Source organism: Cavia porcellus, unplaced genomic scaffold, assembly GCF_034190915.1.
Source record: "Cavia porcellus strain 051 isolate PalLab524CR breed Dunkin Hartley unplaced genomic scaffold, mCavPor4.1 scaffold_15, whole genome shotgun sequence".
Classification (NCBI taxonomy): domain Eukaryota; kingdom Metazoa; phylum Chordata; class Mammalia; order Rodentia; family Caviidae; genus Cavia; species Cavia porcellus.
The window spans coordinates 55,012,589-55,035,784 of NW_026947498.1; the positions used below are offsets into that span (position 1 = coordinate 55,012,589).

The 23,196-nt window shown below is 32.9% G+C and overlaps 1 protein-coding gene across 5 annotated transcripts in view; it reads left to right on the forward strand.

The window, feature by feature from the left end:
• The window catches only part of Dzip3 (DAZ interacting zinc finger protein 3), an 85,974-nt gene extending 63,362 nt beyond the window's left edge, over nt 1–22,612 (forward strand). For 4 of the 5 annotated variants that reach the window (XM_063224912.1, XM_063224914.1, XM_063224913.1 and 1 more), the window contains 11 exons: nt 2,637–2,705; nt 4,375–4,471; nt 6,218–6,321; nt 7,901–7,988; nt 9,113–9,214; nt 12,629–12,754; nt 14,927–15,066; nt 16,561–16,681; nt 17,609–17,752; nt 17,831–17,929; nt 19,411–22,612. In XM_063224912.1, coding sequence (XP_063080982.1) covers nt 2,637–2,705; nt 4,375–4,471; nt 6,218–6,321; nt 7,901–7,988; nt 9,113–9,214; nt 12,629–12,754; nt 14,927–15,066; nt 16,561–16,681; nt 17,609–17,752; nt 17,831–17,929; nt 19,411–19,521 — 1,201 coding nt within the window. In that variant the 3' untranslated portion in view covers nt 19,522–22,612. Of the gene's footprint in view, nt 1–2,636; nt 2,706–4,374; nt 4,472–6,217; nt 6,322–7,900; nt 7,989–9,112; nt 9,215–12,628; nt 12,755–14,926; nt 15,067–16,560; nt 16,682–17,608; nt 17,753–17,830; nt 17,930–19,022; nt 19,091–19,410 lie in introns of all 5 variants that reach the window. The other variant, XR_010039415.1, reaches the window with a different exon arrangement.
• Nucleotides 22,613–23,196: the final 584 nt, after the last annotated feature.

Here is a 23,196-nt window from a genome sequence, read left to right on the forward strand (position 1 = left end):
GAAATGGCAGTAAGTTTCTTTATTGCCTCAAATATGTATCCCAAACAGGGTCCTGAGGAAGCCTCTAAACAAGGGAAAAATAATCCAAGATGTTCTCTCTAGCCAAAGGATCAAGAAAAGGAAAGTTAACAATAGAAAACCTTTTTGACAGTACTCACCCTACTCTAGCCAAACCTCAGTGGGCCCTATAGTGTCCCTAGGAAGTGTATGATCTATTCACACACCTGACAGAAATAGGAGGCAATAATTTAGTCCCCTGGTGAGTGATACGTTTTCAGCAGGATCAAGAAGGCAATAATAATATTGTCATTATTATTATTACTGTTACTATTTTGGTTCATAGTCTTGAACCCAGGCAGCGGTTGGTCATTCCTGTGCTAGTATGGTCTTGCTAGCAACTGAGCCACTGCTTCTATCCTGCATCAGTAAGACTTAACACGTCAGTGCCAGGCAGAACTAATCAATACAGAACTAATCAATACTAGACTTCATGCCTACCATCTGCCCCTCATGGAGAGCTAAGTCTTTGCCCTGGGACTAACTGGCTTCCCATTTTCCTCTTTCCTTGGATGATGCCAGAGGGGCAAAACAAGGAGCATCTGCCTCCACTCCGAGTTAATAAGAACAAGGGAACAGTCCTTTGCTTTCTTTTCTGGTGTCAGCAGACCCTAGCAGGCAGTTGATCTTATACTCTGCTTATAAGCAGAAGGCACTCTGAGTTAGTGTCACACTTTCGTTGGAACTTCCACACTGTAGCTCCCTGTACTATGATTCAGAGCTCACTTTTGCTAGGATGTTATTCATAGAGCCAAGTGTAAAGGTGAAATCACATACCCACTGGACTTTTACATTGTACCACAGCAGCATTCTCAGTTTAAAATAGGAAAATTAAATAGAACCCAGGGTCATCCAAAATATGTAGGTTATAGTAGAAAATACTCATCATACCAAAAGCCAAGAAAATATGAAGACTAACAAATAACGTTAAAATGATTCAGAACATTTTACTTGAATGAATTATTTGACAGATTGTACTGCAGCATCACAAAAATGCTTCAATAAAGTTGAATTTATTTGAGAAAATGAAAATCTATAAAATTTTAGGTTATAGTAGTAAATTGTAATAAAGAATGGAAGCTATAAAACTAACAAATAGAATACCTAAAATTTAAAACTATTGGATGTAGAGATGACAAGATTAAATCAGTGAATTTAGGGACCAATGTATAGAATTTACTTAATCTGAAGATCAAAGAGATAACAGATTGAATGGAAAAGACAGATCACAAGTACATATGGGACAATAACAAAAGAGCTAATGTTCTTAGACTTCTAGGAGAAGAATGAAAAGAAAGGATATACACTCAAAATAAGTGTTCAAAAGAATGACTAAAAATTGTACAGGTTTGATAAAATACATAAATTTACAAATTTAAGAGACTAGTTGAACCCTAACTTATAAAAACTAAAGAGTCTTGCCAATATACATTATAATTAGATTTCTAAAAATAAAAGACAAAAATCTTGAAAGTAAAAAGAGAGAAATATAGTAGTCCTCCATACTCAAAGGTCCCAAGACCCTCAGCAACTGAACCCTTTAGGTGCTGATTTTTCTTACACATATATACATGTGATAAAATTCAATTTATAAATTAGGAACAGTAAGATATTAATAGTAACAATTAATAAAATAGAACAATGATAGGTGATAGTTATACTTCAGTATAACTTCTAGCATGACTACTATGATATCGTGGGGTCACTATTAGGTAAAATAAGGGTTACTTGAAGACAAGTCTTGTGACACAAGAGCAGTAGATCAGATAACTTAGTTAGCTGTGAAATAACTAATGAGTGAATAGTATACACAGTGTGGATACCCTAGAAAAAGGGGTGATTTGCCCATGTCCCACACAGGACAGAGCAGGAAAGCACAGGATTTCATCATGCTACTCAGAATGCTGTATAATATAAAGCTTATGAATTGTTTATTTCTAGAATTCTCCACTTAGTAGTTTTGTATTAACTAAAATTCCTATGTGTCCCGCAGTCTCAGCTTATCAGATTGGATGAGAAATATAATTTTGATATTAAGTTCTTCATATGGTATGGGAACACTTGCCTACCTAATGTGTGAGGCCCTGGTACCAGAAAAAAGTTGGTTTATATTTTAATTAATATTATTATTTACACACAGCATCACTTTTATCTTTGAGGTCTAGTTCCTTTCAGACCTGTAGGCTTTGATACTTCTTTGCATGACTTGACATATAATATCTCTTTATGGACATTAAAGTTCTCAATACCATTTCATTTTTATAGTAGATAAACTAAAGGAGAAAAAAACTGAAATCAGTTTTTCAAGTCATTGGGACTCAATATGATAATATTTTTCTTGGGCTTTTAATTTACTGAGTTGAAATTTAGTTTTCCTTTCTTTGGGTAGTCAGTAAATGAAACATAAGAAATAGGTAAATATCAAAGGGAACAAGTATGGGAATCAAATTACTCTTTGTCCATGATTTGTTTTCCAAATTAAAGATAGTTGGTCCCATCCGCAATTACAGATAGGACTATTCTGTGTTAATTGGAAATGTGTTTCTAACATTCTGTGACCAGTTTTCTCATTTCCATAGATTACAGCGTCAAGTCCATGCTAAAGATAATGAAATTAAGAACCTTAAAGAACAGCTTTCCATGAAAAGGTACAAACTTAGCTTCTTTATTGGTGGGTAAATGGTAGAGTTTGTATTTCACTGGTCAAGGAAGCCATGCAATTTATTATCCTAACGCGCCACTTTTGAAGATGGTATTGAGCAGTAACAATAATTACACTGGGTAATAGGTGTAAAGTGAAAGTGTCCCTGCGAAATTGAGAGGTATGCTCACTTTAGTTCTGGCCCTGAAAGTTGCTCAGAAATTAAAACAGCAGAATTATAGTCACACAGCAAACTATTGTCGGCGACCAGAACTTGAGAGTTCTTGTTTCTTTACCCCAGTCAGCACAACTAGGTATGACTACTTTCTGAAACTGGATTTTATTCTTATTTACCTGTTGTTTGCTGTGGGTAATTTTTTTAACAGTTTTTTTGAGATCTAACTCATATAGCAGAAAATTCACCTTGGTGATGTGTGTACTTCATTGTATATCTACACGGGTATGCAGTTATCAGGACTACTTATTTTTAGAATAGATTTTTTACCCTGTATGTTGTGACATATATTAGCACTCATTCTTGTTTTCTGTTATGTTTCATCTTTTTATTAGTTTGACAGACATTTAACTTTTTCATGCTTTTTTGTCTGTCATGAGTAAACTTATGAACATTATTTATACATCATTTGTAAGTGCTTTTTTAATATTCTTTTCCTTTTATATTTTTCCATTATATGTGAGTTGTGCTTTCATTTTCTTGATGGTCTTTTAAAGCACAGTTTTTTTGATGAAGTCCAGTTTATTTCATGCAAATTTTATACAACATTCAGTGGCATAATAATTCCTCTTGTGTTAATATATATCTTGGGGTATTTTATGATTTTGTTCCTCCTTAATAGATTTAAGCCTGAATAGTATTTATCATATATTATAGTCAAGCTTCTTGCCAGTATTAGTTCCTCAAACATCTGGCTATTTCTAATAATACAACATTGAAAATGATTTTTATTATATTCTTTATTATAATGTATGTTCAGTTATTTGTTGTCGTTAAAGACAGAATTTGGCTTATATGCTAGTGAATTCTGGGATTCGAGTGCAGGAAGCTGAGAAAGGTTATGCAGAGAAAAAACCTCTTGTTAATAGGCACCACTTTTCATTATTTCCTGTATAAACCATGTCCTTAGCCACTGTCACTCTCTCTTTCCCTCTCAAGCTGTAGGATTTGGCTCTTGTTCTGAGATTTAAAATGGGAACACTGACATAACCAATAAAAAATATTTTAATGTTTGACTCTATAACAAAGATAATGAAAACCTTTGTGGTGGTGGTGGTTGTGATGCAAAAAGGCATACAGAAACTTAATGTAAAATCTATTTTAAAAGGTAATAGCTAACATTCATTTCCTATTTAGATATCAAGGAAAAGAGTTTTATATTGTCTGAATGAATTTTCACAACTCTTTTTAAAGATAATACAACATTCTGCACTTTTACATTAGGTGAAACTGAGGGATAGGCAAGTAACTTCTGTCTTAGTTTGGGCTGTTATATCAAAATACCATGGACTAGGTAGCTTATGAACAACATAAATGTATTTCCTGGAAGCTACAAAGTTCAGATTAAGGCACCAGCCATTTTGGTATCTGGTAAGTATCTATTTCTTCATAATAAGATGAAAAATAATGTTGCTTACTCTTTAATGATAATATATTTCAGATCTCAGTGGGAAATGGAGAAGCATAATCTGGAAAGCACAGTTAAAACCTACTTGAACAAACTGAATGCAGAAACCAGCAGAGCTATAACAGCTGAGGTATAAAAATAAGTTGTGGTTGAGATTAAGGAAAGAAGTTTTAGTTTTATACTAGTATCATATTAAAGAATTGGGGGGAAAAACTTGGTGTTTAATAAAAATTAAACATCTCAAAGCAAGCCAAGAACTCAGACTCTTGTGCTTTTTTTTAATTTGTTAGCATATTATATATAAATGCTTCAGTGTTTATGACCTTACATCACTTTCCTTCAATGACTCCAACTGGTTGTTGCAGTATGTCAAACAAATGTAGACACCTTGAAAAAATTCTCTTAAAGCAAGGTCACTAAGCCAAATTTTCATTTCTGTATAGTATTTCCTTTCTCTGCTATTTTCTATATTAGATCTTCCAATAATACATATTCATCATATAACGCAATGTGAAAAACAAAACAGTTTTCAGGCCTGTAGAAAGTAACCTGATTTTTTTCTAAGTTAGTGTAGAGCACCACACAGATGGGGTTTCCCAAAAGAATGTGATCTGTATTTTGTGTAATGTATTATATTTATAGATAACAAACTTGATATAAAATATAATTAATGTTTTTGAAGAATCTGTGATATTAAAAGCATTATAAACTTTTTTCACCTATGTCACTGTTAGATTTTGTTCTTTAGAAAAATAGTTGAATTACAGAATTCAATAACCAGTGACTAATATCTGAATGAAATATCCATGGAAATAATTTTGAAGTACTAGCTTTAACTAAAGAAATACCCTCATTGCCTTAAAAAAATCCTTTGTATTCTTTGTTTTTATTGATTTTTTTGTTCAAGCATCTTTCTGCTTCATTATTAAGTTTAGAGAATTTTCTAACATTTAATGCTGTCTGGTAATACAACTTTTAGTGATTGAGTGATTAGTAATAAAAAAGAAACCAGGTCTGCCTTGCCTACCACAGCTCTTAAAATTCCTGGGGGGAAGGCAGTGGAAGATGAAGAAATAAAGACAAGAATTGGAACTCAGAAAGCTGAGGTCAGGTAGAGCCGTCTTTCCTGATAGGAGAAAAAGTACCACTCGAGGCTTTACACACTCTGCCTAGCAACTCACTTGCCTGGCTCACCTTCATTCTGGGAGCTAGAGCTGCTTGTTTACATGGTTTGCTTCGGACTCAATGTATTCTCAGGGCTGCCTTGCCTTAGCCTGTCACGTGTGATTAATCTCCAGCTTCAGCCACTCCCCAAAGAGGAAAAATAGTTGTACATCAGTAATGATTTGGAAAGGATTCTTGATATGGGGAGAAATGAATATTAGACCAAATAATTTCTAAGACCTATTTGGACTGTACTATATCTTTCTATGTGTTCTGAATTTCTGACTTATTCATCAAGAGAAAACAATAGATACCAGGACTTTTTTAGTATGTTCTCAAACTTTGCTACATATTAGTTTAATAGCTCCTGAAAGCTACCAGTATTAAATTTTAATGCACAGGCTATACCCATTGTCAATTGAATTATAAGTCATCATTTTTTCCCTTTTTAATATGATTGCAGTATGTGTACAAGTTTGAAAAACAATATTCTGGAATGTTTACTAATCCAGTGATCACTGAATATGAGAATTAAAATTATATGATTGAAAAGCTTTCATAATGTATTTTTAATGGTCCAAATTCAAAGTTTTGTTGGGACAGACTGAAAAATAACTAAAATACATTTGACGTATAAAACTTAAAATATACTTGGGAAGAAAATGTTCACTGCCAAGGATACCTTTAACTTGCTTTTCTTAAAAATCTACAGGTGTATTTCTTACAGTGTCGTAGAGATTTTGGATTGCTTCATCTAGAACAAACTGAAAAAGAATGTCTCAGTCAGCTTGCTAGGGTGACTCACATGGCAGCAAGGTAATTTTTCCCACCTGCTTAATACATACTGATCTTGAGATTCGCAAATACCAACAAGGCTAAACATATCCCACGATGCATTTTATATATGGCGCAATGTGGTCCCTTTTTGTTTTTTTAATATGTCAGAAGTTACTTTAGTCACTTTGGCGTTTGTACCTTTTTCCTTCTGATGAAGTGCTGAGAAAGTGAGTATAACAATAGCTCCTGAAAGACTTTCCCTCCTTCCACAGTGAAATATATCAGAAGTCTCAGGTAGCAACATGCACAGAGACCATATATTTAGAAACAAAGGGGAATTCTTACTGGAAATATCTTTCTAATTGTTTTTCCTTCTAATGCTTGATTTAATTACTTTTGTGAAACACTGAGGGAAAAATCATTATTATTACCTATAATAACATGTTAAAGGGAGTTTCCTACTATGCTATATGAATAATTTTCAAATTTTGAACAAGTTGTATGAAATTTTCCATACATTTGTAATCTAATGGGCTCTACTTCAAAATTAAAAACAAATTTGAATCTCTGGGATCAAGGCATCCATTTTCATAATGATGGTCATTTTAATGATTATTCTTTTAATTCTGATGAATCAGAATGATGTTTAAACAAGATTCATAGCATATATAGATACACATCGAAGTTAAGTGCTGTTGTGATGAAAATCTTTCTTGCTAGAAAGAGAAAGGGAACAGTTTAAAAGTAAAATATTAAGTTTCTTTTTATGAGATGATTTTAAATAACTTGTTCTGGTCTTTTAAAATTCTTGAGCTGGGTTATACAGATATGACAGTGTTACAACAGACTTTTGAAAAGAGCTTTTGACCACGTAAAGTCTCTTCTAAAAATGATAGATCCTAAAGACCTCAAAGTTGTTCATACATTGATTAGGTATTGGATGTGATTATATGTTGGATGAGGCTGCTGTGTTTATACAGTTTATATGTCGCCGTACAAAGGGAGTGTTTTGTCTCATTTGGCCTCACAAAGGAGGTACTTGTTTCTAGTTTGATTTTTCAGAGGCAGTATCTTTAAACAAATCACAGTGAAACCAGATAGGCCAACTGTGGCTCTTTTATGTCAGAGTTAATATAAATGTAATTCAAGAACTACATCCAAGATAGGTTAACATTTTTTAGACTACCCCTGCATTGGATGTCTAACGGATTTTTCCTGTTTGCCTTTCTCTGCTTCCCTCTTTTTTTTGAGATAGATATTCCAGACAGATAGCTATATATATTATGAAGATGTAATAAATATATATAAAATGTTATTATAAATATATGTGAAAATGTTTTATATATATATGAAGATAGAAAAAAACCTTGGTATTATGGAAGCCCAAATTGTATTTTTTTTCTTGAAAAAAGAGTCTTTATGGATTCCTGGAGTTTTTATTATTTTTATTAACGAGCCCTGCTATGTATCTTTGACTCTATTTGAGTTTATTGTTGGTGATAGCGGTAACTTTATTGTTTTATTTATATGTGTGTTAGGGAAAATAATGGAAAATTTTGGAAACATAAGTATATTATGAGAAGAAAAGCTTATTTTGTATCTCCTTTTCATACACTAGCAACCTGGAGTCACTTCAGTTAAAGGCTGCAGTAGATAGTTGGAATGCTATTGTGGCAGATGTTAGAAACAAGATTGCATTCCTCAGGGTAAGTCTTTAAGTATATTTAGAGCAAATAAGCTGAATGTTATGGGTTCTATTTAATTAAAGTAGACATCTAACGTTAAAAGCAATCAGGAAAACTTAGGGAAGAACATGTTTTATTCATTCTAGTTATCAAAGTTTATGCCTCTAATTTGAAATTACTTTCAGGTAGTTGATGTAGATGGCATCCTAGGTTCACACATGTGACTGTTTAGATCCGTTGTCCATTAAGTGGTGAACTCAAGAATTGTGCTTCATCTAGTTTTCTAGAATTCCAAAGCTAACTCCACCATGATAAAAAATGTCATATCTAGTCTGAATAATAATGTGTTTACAGAATTAAAAAGAAAGATCAATTAGTCTTCTACTAATTTTCAGCCTTAACTTTTTATGTAATTATTCCATAATGCAGAGTAATTCATAATTATTGGTTCAGTTGAGTAAGAACCATACTGAAGGTAATCGAAAGAAGTGACCCTCTGGTTATTTATTTACTTGACTTTAGAATCTTTTGATATATAATGTTACTACGTAATTTTAAGTGTTGTATGACTTCATAATACCATATGCAGAAATGCAATGGTCTGTGGTAAAGACTGTTCCAAAGTACTGCAGACTTGTCTTGCTTCTTTCTTGATGGTTTTGACTTTTTTTCCCAGCCCCTTCTTTACTCAGTCTTTAGTGTTGCTTAAGATTTCTGGTACTTATTTAAGTGTGAGTCTCAGAAGAACTGTCCTTGTTCTTTATCCTTATTTCTTCCAAACATGTGTCTTCTGTGGGAAATTTTCTAAATGTTTTGTTTTATAGGACTTTGTTTTCTAGCTCTTGTGTGTTGTTGATTAAATAGCACAGTAAAGTGAGATGGGCACAGTGCCAAAAATGTTGAAAATGTGGTGTTAGACTTTCAGGAGTTTTTATCATAAAGAACTGTGAATTATGTGTCATTATTTCTTGTTGATCAACAAACGCTTCTAAAAAATACAGATATTTCCATGTGTGGATAGTGATCTGTCTCAGTAGGTCGAGTGCCACTCTTCTGTGTTGTGTTGTTTCAAACAAATAAAGTATTCCTGTGTACTGTTTAAAGTTGATTATGCTCTAAGATATTCTTTTCTCTTCTTCTTCCAGACACAGTACAATGAACAAATCAACAAGGTGAAGCAAGGATTTCCCTTGAGTAGCTTGCCTCCAGTCCAGCTTCCTCCACCACCGCCCAGTCCTGAGATATTGGTAAGAAACCTGACAGTTTAGAAAATTGCCATCTGCATTTTAGTAAAATGGTAAGGTTTTAAAATACTGAATATATGGTGTGTTTCACCTGTATTCTAAATAGAATAGGCACATGTTGTGAGTACCAGTTGCAATCATATCTTTACTTGCTAATATAATTGGCAGGTGGTAGTCATCAGGTAATATGATTAGTGGCTGAATCAACTGCGACTGATACAATAGCTTCTGTCACTGGGTTTTAGTGATGCATTTGATATCTAAAGAGTAGGATTCCTCATTTATTTTCTTAATCCCATCTATATTATAGAAGTTAACTGCTGAATGCTCAAAATTCCCACTGTGCTCTTAGTACCACTATGTAACTGAAGCAGTGCAGCTTAGCACCCTAGGAGGCACTTCCTGAAGATTTCCTCTCCACTTCACCCTTACACTTTCCTTTTTCCTTTAAATCTAGTCTATTTTCAACAGCAAGGACAGCTTCCACTTATTCCCCTTCTCTAATCTTTATTAAAGACCAGTGGATTTAGTCAGGTATAGTGGTCTCTCATGTATATTGTTTATTACCCTTATGGGAAACATAATATCTTAACCCAGGTAACTTAACACAAGTTTCCAAAAGAATTTTTAAATGGTATCATTAGGTGTTATTTTTTTTTTTTTTTTACCATGTCAGATCTGAATGTTGGAAAAGGAAGGTGTAAGATATTTGGGAGCAGATAAGTTTTGGTATTAGCACTCATGATTATAGTAGAACTCTGAAAATGTTATTTCTACTTTTGGTTGAGTGTAACAAAGAATTTAAAAATTATGTGAATTGTTTGGAGTTACACTGTGTGTATTTCAAAGGCATCTACAATTTAAAAAATGGAGTCAAACCTTGACCTCAAGGCCCTTTATGCCTTTATACCACTGGAGGTTACTTTAACTTATATTGTTTACCTAGATTTAGTTAAGGGCAAAACCCACAGGCATTTAGGCTCTGTGAACATTCATAAGCCTCAGTTGGAGGGATATATGTATCTATCAATAGATAGATAGATATAGATATAGATATATGTATCTTTTGTGCTTCCTACTGAGTCTCTGCTGATCTTGACCAAACTTTAGTAGTACTAAAGTATAAGCACCAGTGACCATTGAGCAAGAATTGAATAGTTAGGGAGAACAAATGCTAGAAATGTTACAGTGTTACTTGCTATAAACTGAAGTGGTGTTATACCATGGGAATACACGAGAGGACTTATGTTAGGTCCTGCTTCTGTGCAGAAATATGCTGGTCTTAGGAAAATCAACTGTCTTGGACTTTAGTTTACCATCTTCTAATTAGAATATTATTACAGGTGATCTGTTCACTAAAGTTCCATGTGACTCAGAGGCTCAAGTGTTCTATAGAATGGTTTATAATATAATGAATGTACAGAGACCTAACCTGAGAGGTCAGGGATAATGTGGACTTCTCCAAGGTTAATTCAGTACTTTTGTGGATTTTATTAAATCTTGATTCTTGTACTCTGACTATTTAATTCTCAAAGAAGTGTTAGATAATACCGATTGTCAAAGATAATAGAACTGTTGGCTCAGTAACCGCCATTTATTCTTTAAAAGCTTTATATTATGAAAATTTAAAACATACATAAAAATGATGTAATGGTCATAGTCACCTGCTTGGAAAGTGCTAGGTCATGAGTTTAATTCCCAGTACAAAAAAAAAAAAAAAAAGGAAAATAGTGTAATGAACCTCTGCAAACTCAAGACCCAGCTGCAACACATTAGTATTTTGACCATCTTGTTTTATATCATCCCATTTTCTTCTCCACTGGAATATGTTAAAGCAAACCCAATACATCATGATCTCATCCATTTTTTTTGATAACAGGGATTGAACTCACCACCTCTTGCTTGCCAGGCAGGCGTTTGTGCCATTGAGCTAAGTCCCTGGCACTAGGTTATATCTTAAAAGATGAGAAACTCTTTCTGAACACAGTCGCACCGCTATTATGTTATCTAAGAAAATTATACATAACTTTAATATCTAATATCTATTTTGAATATATTTCCTTAGTGTTCTCAAAATATCTTTTCCTAGCTTTAAGACATGTAGTGTTTGTCCTTTAGTGATATTAAGAATCAAATGCTGATTCAGTCTATTCATTACAAAGTTCTCCATTTTCACCTACCAGTTTTAGGATCAATACTTAGATCCATACTAATGTTGTTGTTATTTTTTTTAATAAAAAAATGGTATTGAACTTCTGCCAAGTGCTTTATCTTGATGGTAGTCCTTCACATGGTAAATGCTTAATAAATGTGTTTCTTTTGTTTAGTCAACAGGGTGTGACAGTTTATAAGAAGGTTCAGATTTCCACAAACCCCTAGGAAGTACAGCAATACCCACAAACATATCTATGAGTCATTGCAGGAGAATTTATCTCTCACGGTCTACCCTGCTTCATTTTTCTGTTCTTCTTGAATCTAAACATAAAATTGATTCCACTAAGTAGTACCTTCAATGCATAATAGAGAATTCAATATTTTTAAGAATAGCTTAGAGACTTTTTATGAAATTTCTGAGTATCAATATTACCTACCAACATGGTATAATACCTTTGTTTTGATTGTTTTATATGATTGTGATCTTGATGGTGGTGATAATAACTGAATGAGAATTGAACAGTATCTATGGAAGTCAGTAAGAATTTTCTTAGCATAGTATTATTATATCTGTGGGAGAGGGGTGTTAAATATCACCCAACCCAATTCAGTCATTTTATAGACTAGGGATTTGCCATCTAAGGCTACATAGCAAAGTAGAGAGAAAGTGAAAATAAAATCCAGTTCTCTTTTTCTGCTTTTCAGTGCTTTTATCAAAATATTTCACTGCCCTTTGTTTTTCAGATATTCATATATTTAATGTTCTGACATATTGTTAGTAAGCTTTCTGGCACTGTGGCAAAATACCCGAGATAAATAACTTGAAAGTAAAAAGGTTTATTTTGGTTTGTGTCTGTGGTCACTTGACTCTGTTGCTTTTGGGCTTGTGTCAAAACAGCCCATCCTTGGTCAGGAGGTTGCTTACCTTATTGTAGCTGAAAAGCAAAGAGAGAGAAGGAGTCAACAGTCTCAATATCCATTTCAAGGATATTGCCCTAGTGACTAAGCTCTTTCTACTAGGTACCATCCTGAAAGGTTCTGTTACCTTTCAATACCACCACAGGCTGGGGGCCAGGCCTCAGTACATGGGCATTGTTTAATATCCAAACCATCACACACTGCTTCAATTGAGCTTCGTATATGGATTCCAAATCACTGTTTTACCTCTTATATTGCTATATAAATTTCAGTCATTGCATGTATGAATATACAAATGTTTATGAATTTCTTGTTTATTTTTATGTTTTACCTTCCTGATTATAGATGCAGCAGTATTTGGGAAGACCAATTGTGAAAGACTCATTCTTTAGACCCATACTTACTGTTCCTCAAATGCCTGCAATTTGCCCTGCAGTCATCTCTACAACAGGCCAACCTAGACCTCCCCTGGTAAGATCTTTTCTTGGTAGAACAGAAAAGAACTAATTCTCTAGCGCTACTCTGGGCTCCTAATACAATACCTTCGTTCTGATTGTTTTATATGATTGTGATCTTGGTGGTGGTGATGATAACTGATTGAGAATTGAACATTATCTATGGAAGAAAATATTCACAGTGTACTATATATTACTTCTTTATTAACTAATACTAATTTTTGGATGCAGAAATAGATGTTTATATTAGGTCTTTACAGTTAATTTTACTTATGTAACAGGTTGATATTTTTAATAGTTTTTTTTTTAGTGTAGTTGTTAGGTAGACTGAAAAGAAAAAAATCCAAGTTACAAGAATTGCTGGGGATTTAGCTCTGTGGCATTAAGCACTTGCCTAGCAAGTGCTAGGTCGTGAGTTCAATTCCTAGTACAAAAAAAAAAAAAAAAAAAAAACGAAAAAAAAATCAAGTTACAAGAAACTAAATTATGCCACAAAGTTAAAGAAAAAAATTTATTTACATACACACACATACAGAGTAGGACACATTGTCTTTCAACTATATGAACAATATAAGTAGAATCACTTTGGAACATAAATCCTAAAATTATAAATGTTCCTAGCTACAAATAGCCAGACAAGTCTTATCTAAGCCTGAAGAAGGAATAAAGAAATTTACAATGACTAGAATTATTATTTTTAGTTCAGGACAAGATAAACTTTTTTATTATAAGAGAAATTTTCTTTTGTAAGCATATTGTTAAAAGGGGTCTGGAGATACATAGCTCATTGGCATAAGCGCTTACCTGGCAAGCACAAAGTCCTCCTGAGTTCAATTCCTGGTACTGAAAAAAAAAAGAATGATGTTAGATATAATCAGTGAAAACAAAAACCTAATCTTGACATTCTTATAGTTGCATTTTAGGCAGTTAATTACATATATCTCTTTTTCAGATATGCACTAGAGAGAGGCAGGTGGACTCTATTTTCATAGAAGCTGCCTATCTATAAACAAACATTTATAAGCCTCAACATCTTAAAAATATACTACATTTTTTTATTACTGTATTGCAGTGTTTCTCATGTCATTTGGTTTTAAAAAGAAATTATATTGAAAACATTAAAATACTTTCACTTTCTAATAAAATTATTTTCTTACAATAGAGGAAAACTTTGCTACTGAGGCAAATCTGATTTCTAGGAAATATTTTGAAGCTCTGTCTTACAAGGCTTTGTGCAAGTCATTTTATTGACTATTAAATTTGTTAATTTTTCATAACCCATAGAGCTTTAGGTAAAAGATGTTACACATAGAATTACGTTAGTATTCAGATTAACACTCTAAAAAATTCACATATTGATATTAATTACTTACTTCACTTATTGATATTAATTACTTAATTACTTAGAATCTTAAAGGCCTTAAGAAGGAATTGCTATAAAATATGGGGAAAATTTCCCTGGTTTCGTAGCACAGATGTGTCACTTCAACTTCCTTATTATGTCTGTAACATTCAGGAGACATGTGGTAGACCAATTTTAATAGCATTTTTATGTTTAGTTATTGAAAATTGTAATGTTAATATTTTTCTAATTATAAAAGTATATATGACAATTATGAAAAAATGCAAATACAGCAATATATGTTATAAGGCAGAATTGCCCTGTAATTGAATCTCTAGAAGAAACCATTCTTTAAAAATTTGTCATATAACTTGCACACCATTTTCATATATACACTTAAAACTTTTGATATTACATAAGTCATAAGTACTATACCTTTCACATCCAAACATTTTTGTGAACAGATGATACCCAGATGGGTGTGCATGTCTATTTTAAACAACTTCTTAGATGTACCATAATTTATATAGTCATCCCCTTATTTATGAAGCTCAGATTGAGCTTTTCACTACTATAAAAAATACAGCAATATGCACAATTTATGTATTTCTTTATGTGTTTGTAATTACTGTGCAATATACCTTACTTTTACAATAAAATAATCACAACAAATTAAAAATATTATTGCATTAGTTAAGGGGAATAAACAAACCTAGAAAAGGAAATGGGATTGTCTATATTGTTCTTCTTCATTCGTCTCGTTTTCTGAGGTATGGGAATGTTACAATGGCATAGTACATTGCTTATAGTTGAAACTTACGAGTTACATTTCTCTCCACCTTTCAGATGACTGGCATAGCCTGGACTTTGCCAACACCTGTGGGAGAGACCGTGCCTCTTAGTACAGGTCTGGGAACTGATCTTTCCATGATGAATTGGGAGAGGATTACAGACAAGCTAAAAACTGCTTTTCCACAACAGACCAGGTACCTAACACGTTATAAATCGTATGACAGAGGTTCCATTGCAATAATTACGGCAATGAAACATTTCAGAGAAGCATAGCGTAAGAAAAATGTACAAATATTATTGTGGTCTTGGTAAGGAAAATAGAATTTACCAGGAAGTAATAATATTCTATACAAATGGTAAATTTTTTAACTACTATTGTTAGTTTTAAATCATGAAAAAAATAACTTTTTAAATTTAGGTTTGTCCTCTTACTAAAAGTACAAATAGTTATGGATTTACTCAATTTTATTGCCATTAGCTACTTTAATAACTTATTTCCAGAGTAAATTTTAAATTGATTCTATGCTACATGAACTAAAAATATCAGGTTTTTGTTTTCTATTCCTTAATCTTACTGAGGTTCCTTATAATTTCTTTTTTAAAGTACACAGTTAAATGCAAGAAACCATAAATTAACCATATTTTTCAGAGTCTGATTTTGGTAGAAAGATACTTAATTTTACTGCTATACAAATAAAGTTTTTTGTTTTTGTTTTTCTTTAATCTCTACTTTTGTATACAAAGGAATAATTCTTATTTTCACTAGTATTTTCATTTGAAGACCTAATCCTAATAGCAACAGTATATATAATAAAGAATTGCTGTTAGGATTAGACTGTGTATGTCTTTACTGCTGCTATAAGAATTAGATTGTGGGGGCTGGAGGTTTAGCTCAGCGGCATAAGCACCTGCCTTGGAAGCAGGCAGTCGTGAGTTCGATCCCCGGTACCGATAAAAACGAAAAAGCCAAAAAAAAAAAAAAAAAAAAAAAAAAAAAAAAAGAATTAGATTGTGGTTCAGTAAATTTCATAGTAATCAAATGAAAATGAAAAAACAAATCTTTTCTAAAATTTTTTTGAACAGATAGGCAAAGGCTAATGACATGACACTTCATTTGGTATGGGAAAATATCTCTTCCTCCATCCTATCAAAAACGTAGATGCAGGCTCTAGTTCAGTGGACTTTGGAAATTGAGAGTGCACATGTTTATTAAAATCATTGTAGGTGCTTATCATATAATGAAGTGTCTAATCTTTGCTTTGTGTTTTTATTTACTCTTCGTTTTCTATAAGTTTTACCAAAAACTGTCAACTCTGAAAAAGAAGAAACCAGTATCAAAATCATTAAAAAAGAAATATGTTCATCTTCACTTCTAGGCAAAAATAAGTAAACTCAGTATTTATATAGTGAGTTCTCAAAATCAAACTCTCTCTTTTGGTAAAAAGAAAGATATTTAATTTTATCACTCATGAATATGTTTAAGCATCATTATTAACCCAATTAGTAATTTTAATTTTGATTTCAGATAATGCAGATGGACCTGTAAACATTTTTAGATGAAAGGCCTAGAGTCTCCTCTGTTGACATGTTATATACCTATTGTGTGATAAGATTTTGTATCTCATTTGGAGGGTGCCTCCATAAGGCAATAGGGAAAATGAGCACATCTTTTTCCTGATCTCTTCCAGAAAGGAGCTCACAGATTTCTTACGAAAATTGAAGGAAGCTCATGGGAAGTCTTTATCTGGACTGACATGTGATGAAATTATTTACAAGATTTCGCAATTTATTGAGCCCAAGAAATCTCAGGTAAAAAATCACAACAAAAAACTGTATTAGCTCCACTTTTTAGTTACATGGTTTCATTATATATATAACATGTTAAGAAAATCAATAACCTCTAATCATATTAGATCATTGATTAACAGTGAATAATTTCAACTTCACCTTGACAAATGATATGAAAGTCTTTTTGAAATACATAGAATAGAATTGACCCCCACCCCATTTATGGCTGAATAGGATACATTTGAGTCATTTGTAGGAAAATGAATACATCTTAAGTCCATACTGCTAAGTGAAACAAATCAGACACAGATAGTTAAACATTACATGATTTCTCTTGAGGAACCAAAATACAAATAATTGAAAAACAAAATAAAAGACAGGTGATTGTAAAACAGGAGTAGTCTTTGTGCAGATAGGAAGGAGGTCTGATAGTGTGAGGAGAGGGGTGGGCAGGAAAGGAGAAGGGACGTAAAATGTGTAAGACGCTGGGGATTTAGCCCAGCAGCTCAGGCACTTGGCTGGTAAGCGTGAGGTTGTGATTTTGATCCCTGGAACCAAAAAAAAAAAAAAAAAAAAAAAAAAGTGATTAAGTGAAATAGTTATAAGTACTGATTCCCCTAGATGAATGTAATTATTATGTATTACAAATCTATATCCAATAAATAAATAACTTGTTACCTTGAAGTTTTCTCTGGTTTATTTTTAATGATTTTAAATGACATTTTTCCAATAGTATTTATTTTAGTTTAAAAAACACATGAAATTATTTTTGTCTTACTTGGGTCTAACTACTGCCAACATTTTGTTTCAAGATATCTCATGGAACTAAGTCTTATTTTTAATTTTAATTTTTTGTTAATTCTTACAGCACCTCATTGTATACAATTATATCAGTTTATTCTGTTTTAAACTCATTCTGAAAACTGAATATAATGTTTTTATTTTCAGAGTCAAGAAAAATCAGTGCCAAATGATAATTGTGTTTCACCTAGCCATTCTTCATCACAGCCCAGTGCTCCTGAGTCCCCCAAATCAACCTGGAGGCCTCTCAGTTCTCAAGGTTCTGCCACGTGGGAAGGAGCCAATATCGTGGTAAAACTGTTGACTCTGAATACATTTCAATTTGAGAGGGGCAAATAGACTACATTTAACATGTATGATTCTCTCTAGGATGAAGAGGAAGAAGAAGAGCCTTGTGTGATCTGTCATGAGAATTTGTCTCCAGAAAACCTCTCAGTTTTGCCTTGTGCTCACAAATTCCACTCACAGGTAACTCTTCAAATTTGTCCTATGAATATTTTATCATTAACCAGCTAAATACCTTACTGAAAATCAGACATGCATCATTATTCAATGGCATGTCACAGATTCCACTCTGTGTAACTCTGTGCTTCACTTTTAGATATCATACAAACATTTAAAAATTTTCCCCATTATGTAGCAGTGCTTGTACTGTTATTTCTTAGATTTATATATACCTTACAGTAAAAGGGGGCGTTATTGAGATTTAAAGAGTATACAGTAGGCAGTTTCCTTGAAAAGACCTGGGGAAGTGTTGATTGACTGACGTAACGGTTTAGTAGCAGAACTAGCATTGCAGTAATGCCACTTTACCTTAACTTGTTATAGCTTCTACATAGTGTCCTTTATCTATACGTAATGATGATTTCCTTGTATGGTAATGCATGAGACTTATCTTAGCAGTCTGCCCAAGCTCCTGTATTTGCTCAGGATTAAATTTTAATGTTAGGAAAATGCAAGGCAGATATATCCTTCTTTATTCTTAGCATTTATGTGGATTGATTCCTAGTATTGATGCTGTGTAATTTCTATTGACAATACAATATATGACCCAAGTCCATGGTGGAGAGATATATTTTGACACAGGAAACGATAATGTTCCACAGAAAATCTCAGGAAAGTGAACAATAGTCAAATCATTTTACCTATTTTTGTAAATCATCATTTCAAAGATATGATGTACAGTAAAGAATGATTTATTATATCTGCTTTGATGTGTAGACATATACATAAAATGTCTAATTTTAAAGATCTCCAAGAAAGACAGCAGCTTGGCTTTCTCATTTGAAGTTTTTAAAGTCTCAACAGTTTATAAATGTTTAATAAGACTCTTTATTCTGTGTCACTACCCATTGAACAGAGAGCACATAATTCACTTAGGTTCCTTTTTAGGGTTCAAGTTAGTGGGCTTCATATATAGTGCCTATTCTTAAACTCATTTGACCTGCTTTCTATTATTTATACACATTAAAACAGTTTGTTTTTGAAGAGTTAGTACTCAGAAAAATGACTTAGCAAGTGGCTAGTTTATAATCAAATATCTCTCCCATTTTTATTATAGATGACAGTTTGAGTTTATGTGTCATCCAGGTGTTTTAAATTCAGAGCACCGTAAACGTTTTCTGCAAGGTATTGGTAACCTTTGTATGTTGAATTCTGAGTTGTTCTGGCTTACTAATGAAGGCAATATATAATAAAATAAACCAGACAGAGACTATAGCAAGTTTGCCCAATTTTCTTCTGAGGAAGAATTGCTGTACCTCCTGAAAACTGGAATTAAAGGGTGAAACTTAAAAGAATAAACTAACATACAGTTTTAACATTATCAATTATAATGCTCAGCACACCACAGAGAAGGTACCATGTTGGTTGCTAACCTTGATACACAGAGAGACTGCTGCTGCTGCTGGCTAAGTGTGAGAAACTAACTTGACTCTCTTTCCTCCCAGTGCATTAGGCCATGGTTGATGCAACAAGGGACATGCCCAACCTGTAGACTCCATGTTTTGCTACCAGAAGAACTCCCTGATCACACCAGCCAACAGTTGCCCAAGGACTGACTCAAAGTGAACAGCTCTGCGAAGCAAGTGTAGTTGTCAGATCCCAGCATGTATTTTTGCCTCTTCTTATGAGCTGGTTGTGTGAGGAGTGTAAAGCAGTATGCTCTTCAGTATTGTGGTAAAGAAGCTAATTGTATCAAGTGGCAGCCAAATAGGTCAAGACAGAAGACAGGTCTAAGGGACTTGTATGAGTTAAACTGAAGGGGCTTAAGAAGATACAATTTTAATAATTACAGTGTATTTGCTCTTAGTGAGCTTTTTTCCTCTGTAGATTTCTTTTTTTTCCCCTGTTTTTCTTCCTTATTCTACTCACCTTTTCATTTCTCTCGGTATAGTGCATTTTAATTTTTTGAAATAAATTTAGGAGAAAATCTGAAAGTGTAGAGAAGTAGAAAAAATCCACATATTTTAATGTTCCTTTCAACTTTTAAAATTAGTCATTAAAATATAGTTGAATTACTTAAATTGTATTTCATCTTCTGTATTTTCTGTCCTCTAAAATACATGCTCATACATAAATTAATGAATTACTTGATGATGGAGACCACTTAGCAGTGTGTCAGAGCTGGCTTGTAATAACGGCTCAGGAAGAATGATTGGTTAAGGAAGTTTGCAAGCCACTTATCAAATTATTGGTGACTTGAAATCTGGTATAGGCGAAGTATTTATACCATATAAATTAGGAAAAGGAATAAGACTTGTCTTTCCCTCAAAAGTTGGTTCTTAAATGTCTTTTATCATAGTACAAGACATTTATGTTCCCAACATCTTACATAGTAGGTGCAGAATACACACTCCCAGAATCAGAAGTCAGGAGGTAATAGAAATGAGAGACGCTCTATATACAAGTTATTTGCTGAGGTAAATAGTTAAAATTGTATGTTTATTTATAAACATGTTCTTTGAGCCTTAATCAATTTGCATTTTGAAGAGATTTTTTTTCTGCTTTAAAAGTTTCTAATTTTACTTTCATTTTCTTGCAAAGGAAAAATTGTATGTAGTTTCTTCTTGTGACAAAGTTTATACACATTACAATTGTGTATGTAAGCTTGTCACTGAGAACTTTAATTTTTAGAGGTCAAAAATTATTTTGGAAATGGTATTGTGTAAGTGCTCTAAGGGTTGTATTAAAGTAATTCAGTTACCTAGTGAAATAATTTTTTTCTGACACAGAAAATGTTTTATTACGTATTTCAGGGTAATTGTATTTTGAAGTTACTTTAAGTCTCTATTTTAAAACTTTTATTTCTGTAGTTATTTACTAAAGATTTTTTTTCTAAAATGATAATAAGCTGGATAATATGACAGAAAATATCCAAAAAATGTTAATCACCTAGTATGTAAAATGCCAAGAATATATCTAAATTCCAGACCTAATAACTTACAGGGTCTTCAGTATGGTTACTGTGTCTGGCACATGAAGGTCGTGATCATGTAGGAGGTTACTTTGTAAAACTTAGTTCTTGTTTACAACTCATTTCTTAGTTCATCTTTTTAACATGAGAATTTCATTCTCATGTGGAAAGAATAAATATCTCTTAATTTAGTGAATATTTTATCTGTGTATTTCATCTTAGATAAACCAGAAACTACTTTAAATCTGTACTTCAAATGTGTATTTCTGTTTAATTGTGCTTAAATTTTTTTCTTCTGTTCTGAGAAAAGAAAGAGCAATTTGAAAGAGTACCAAGACGAAGTGAGTCATGTAGCCATATTAAATACTAAGGATGTCTTGGAATCATAGAATGCCAAAGCTCGTCTGACCCCTTCATGATCTTCTAATGTGTCCTCTCATTTTACAAATATGTCGTGGCCTAAGTCATGTGGCTAGTTGGTGGCTATACCAAGTCATATGTGTCTTTGCAAGTTTCTGTAAAGTGCTGATCTGCCAGGCTTAGCTCCAAGGAAGAGGCTAGACTTAACACAATAGTTAGTGGTTAGTGAGAACATAATAGGACAGTATTCTTATCTAGTTCTGCAGGAGCAGAAGATAACGGGATTCCAATTAAGCATATGGTAAACCCGGTGTTTGTTTTGTATTAAGTAGGTGGTAATGAGTATATACAAATGCATAATAATGGTAGGACACAAGGAAGAAGTTTGATTGACTTTTCCTTTCTATGATTTGCTTGAAATGATTCAAATTAGTGTCTGTTGTCTTGATGTAATTATGCAAAGTACCTTTCACTCTAGAGTATCCCTGTTTGGATGATGCATTTTATCTTCTGGTTAGTTCAGGAAAAGTGCTGTTTTTCTTTTCTTTTCTTTCTTTCTTTCTTTCTTTCTTTCTTTCTTTCTTTCTTTCTTTCTTCTTCTTCTTCTTCTTCTTCTTCTTCTTCTTCTTCTTCTTCTTCTTCTTCCTCTTCCTCTTCCTCTTCTTTCTTCTTTCTTCTTTCTTCTTTTTTTTTAACCAGATTGAAATTTAACAATGCTCTTAAACACAATAACTATATGCCTCTCAGATAAAATGGTTTTTAGCAAGATTAAAAGTGACAAATACTAATTAGTCATGAAGATACGTGTTTTCTGATTGTCTTGAGTAGGAAACTTTCAGTACCTGGAGGTGTAGATTAGAAGTTGTTTCTCAGTAGAGCTCACAGGCTTCTTTCTTAAGTATAAGATCCTGGACCACTTTCATGGTTACATGATGCGTTTATAAAAATGTGTGTTCCAGGAGGCCTTATGGAAAGTTGCCTTTGGAGCCAGTGCCATAGGTATTCCGATGAACATTAAATTTTAGAAACCACTAGTTAAAATGGCTTTCTCAGATAGATCTAGTTTTGAATTTTTGAATTCCATATCTAGCATATTGTGTGATCATAAACAAATTAGTTTCACTTTTCTTGGCCTGTCCCCTTTCTGGAAAGTAGAGAAAAAATGGTTTGCCTGATGGTTACTGGAATAAACATTTATTATTCTTTCCCAGAGTAGCAAATGAGGGTAAGTCAGCATCGATACAGCACACTTCTTTCCCAAAGCACAGTGATAGAGCACTTGCCACCAGTATAAGGTTTGGGTTCAAACCCCAGCCCTCAGTCTTCCCCTCTCCCCTTCAAAAAATAAAAATAAATTTCAAACTTCTCATTCATCATCCAATGTGTGTAAGTTTACTTCTTGTTGATAAAAATCCTTGAAAATATTTTTTATTTCCAGCTTCCCTTATTCAAATAAGGAAGAACAGAATATATAGCCATACTTCTGGTTTCACAAGGCCCTAGAGTATTTGACAGTAAGCTTAAAAGATGTCACACATACATTTGATCAGTTAATATATTTGAACTACATAATCTTTAATCATGAGTATTGCTTGGCAGTATGGAACAACTAATGATCGTAAAGGTTTTGAAGGTTTCTAGGAAAGACGTAGCTCTATTTGGGAGACAGAGATATAAAAGATGTGATTTACTCAGATCATATAATTATTAAGTGGTGGTGATTTTAAACTAGAGTCCTGATGTTCAATTAGTATATTCTCTTCATACCCCCCTATTGTCTTTTCAAAAAAAAAAAGGATAAAACTGACTACTTGAAAATTCTTCAGTTGTGTCTTTGGGTAAAGACAAAAGCAAAACAAGACTCAAATATTTTTATAATGAAGAAGCATTATAGCTAGAATAAAGCCAAACTTACAGCATTAATTTTTTTCTTTTTTATTGTTTGTTTTTGGCACTGGTG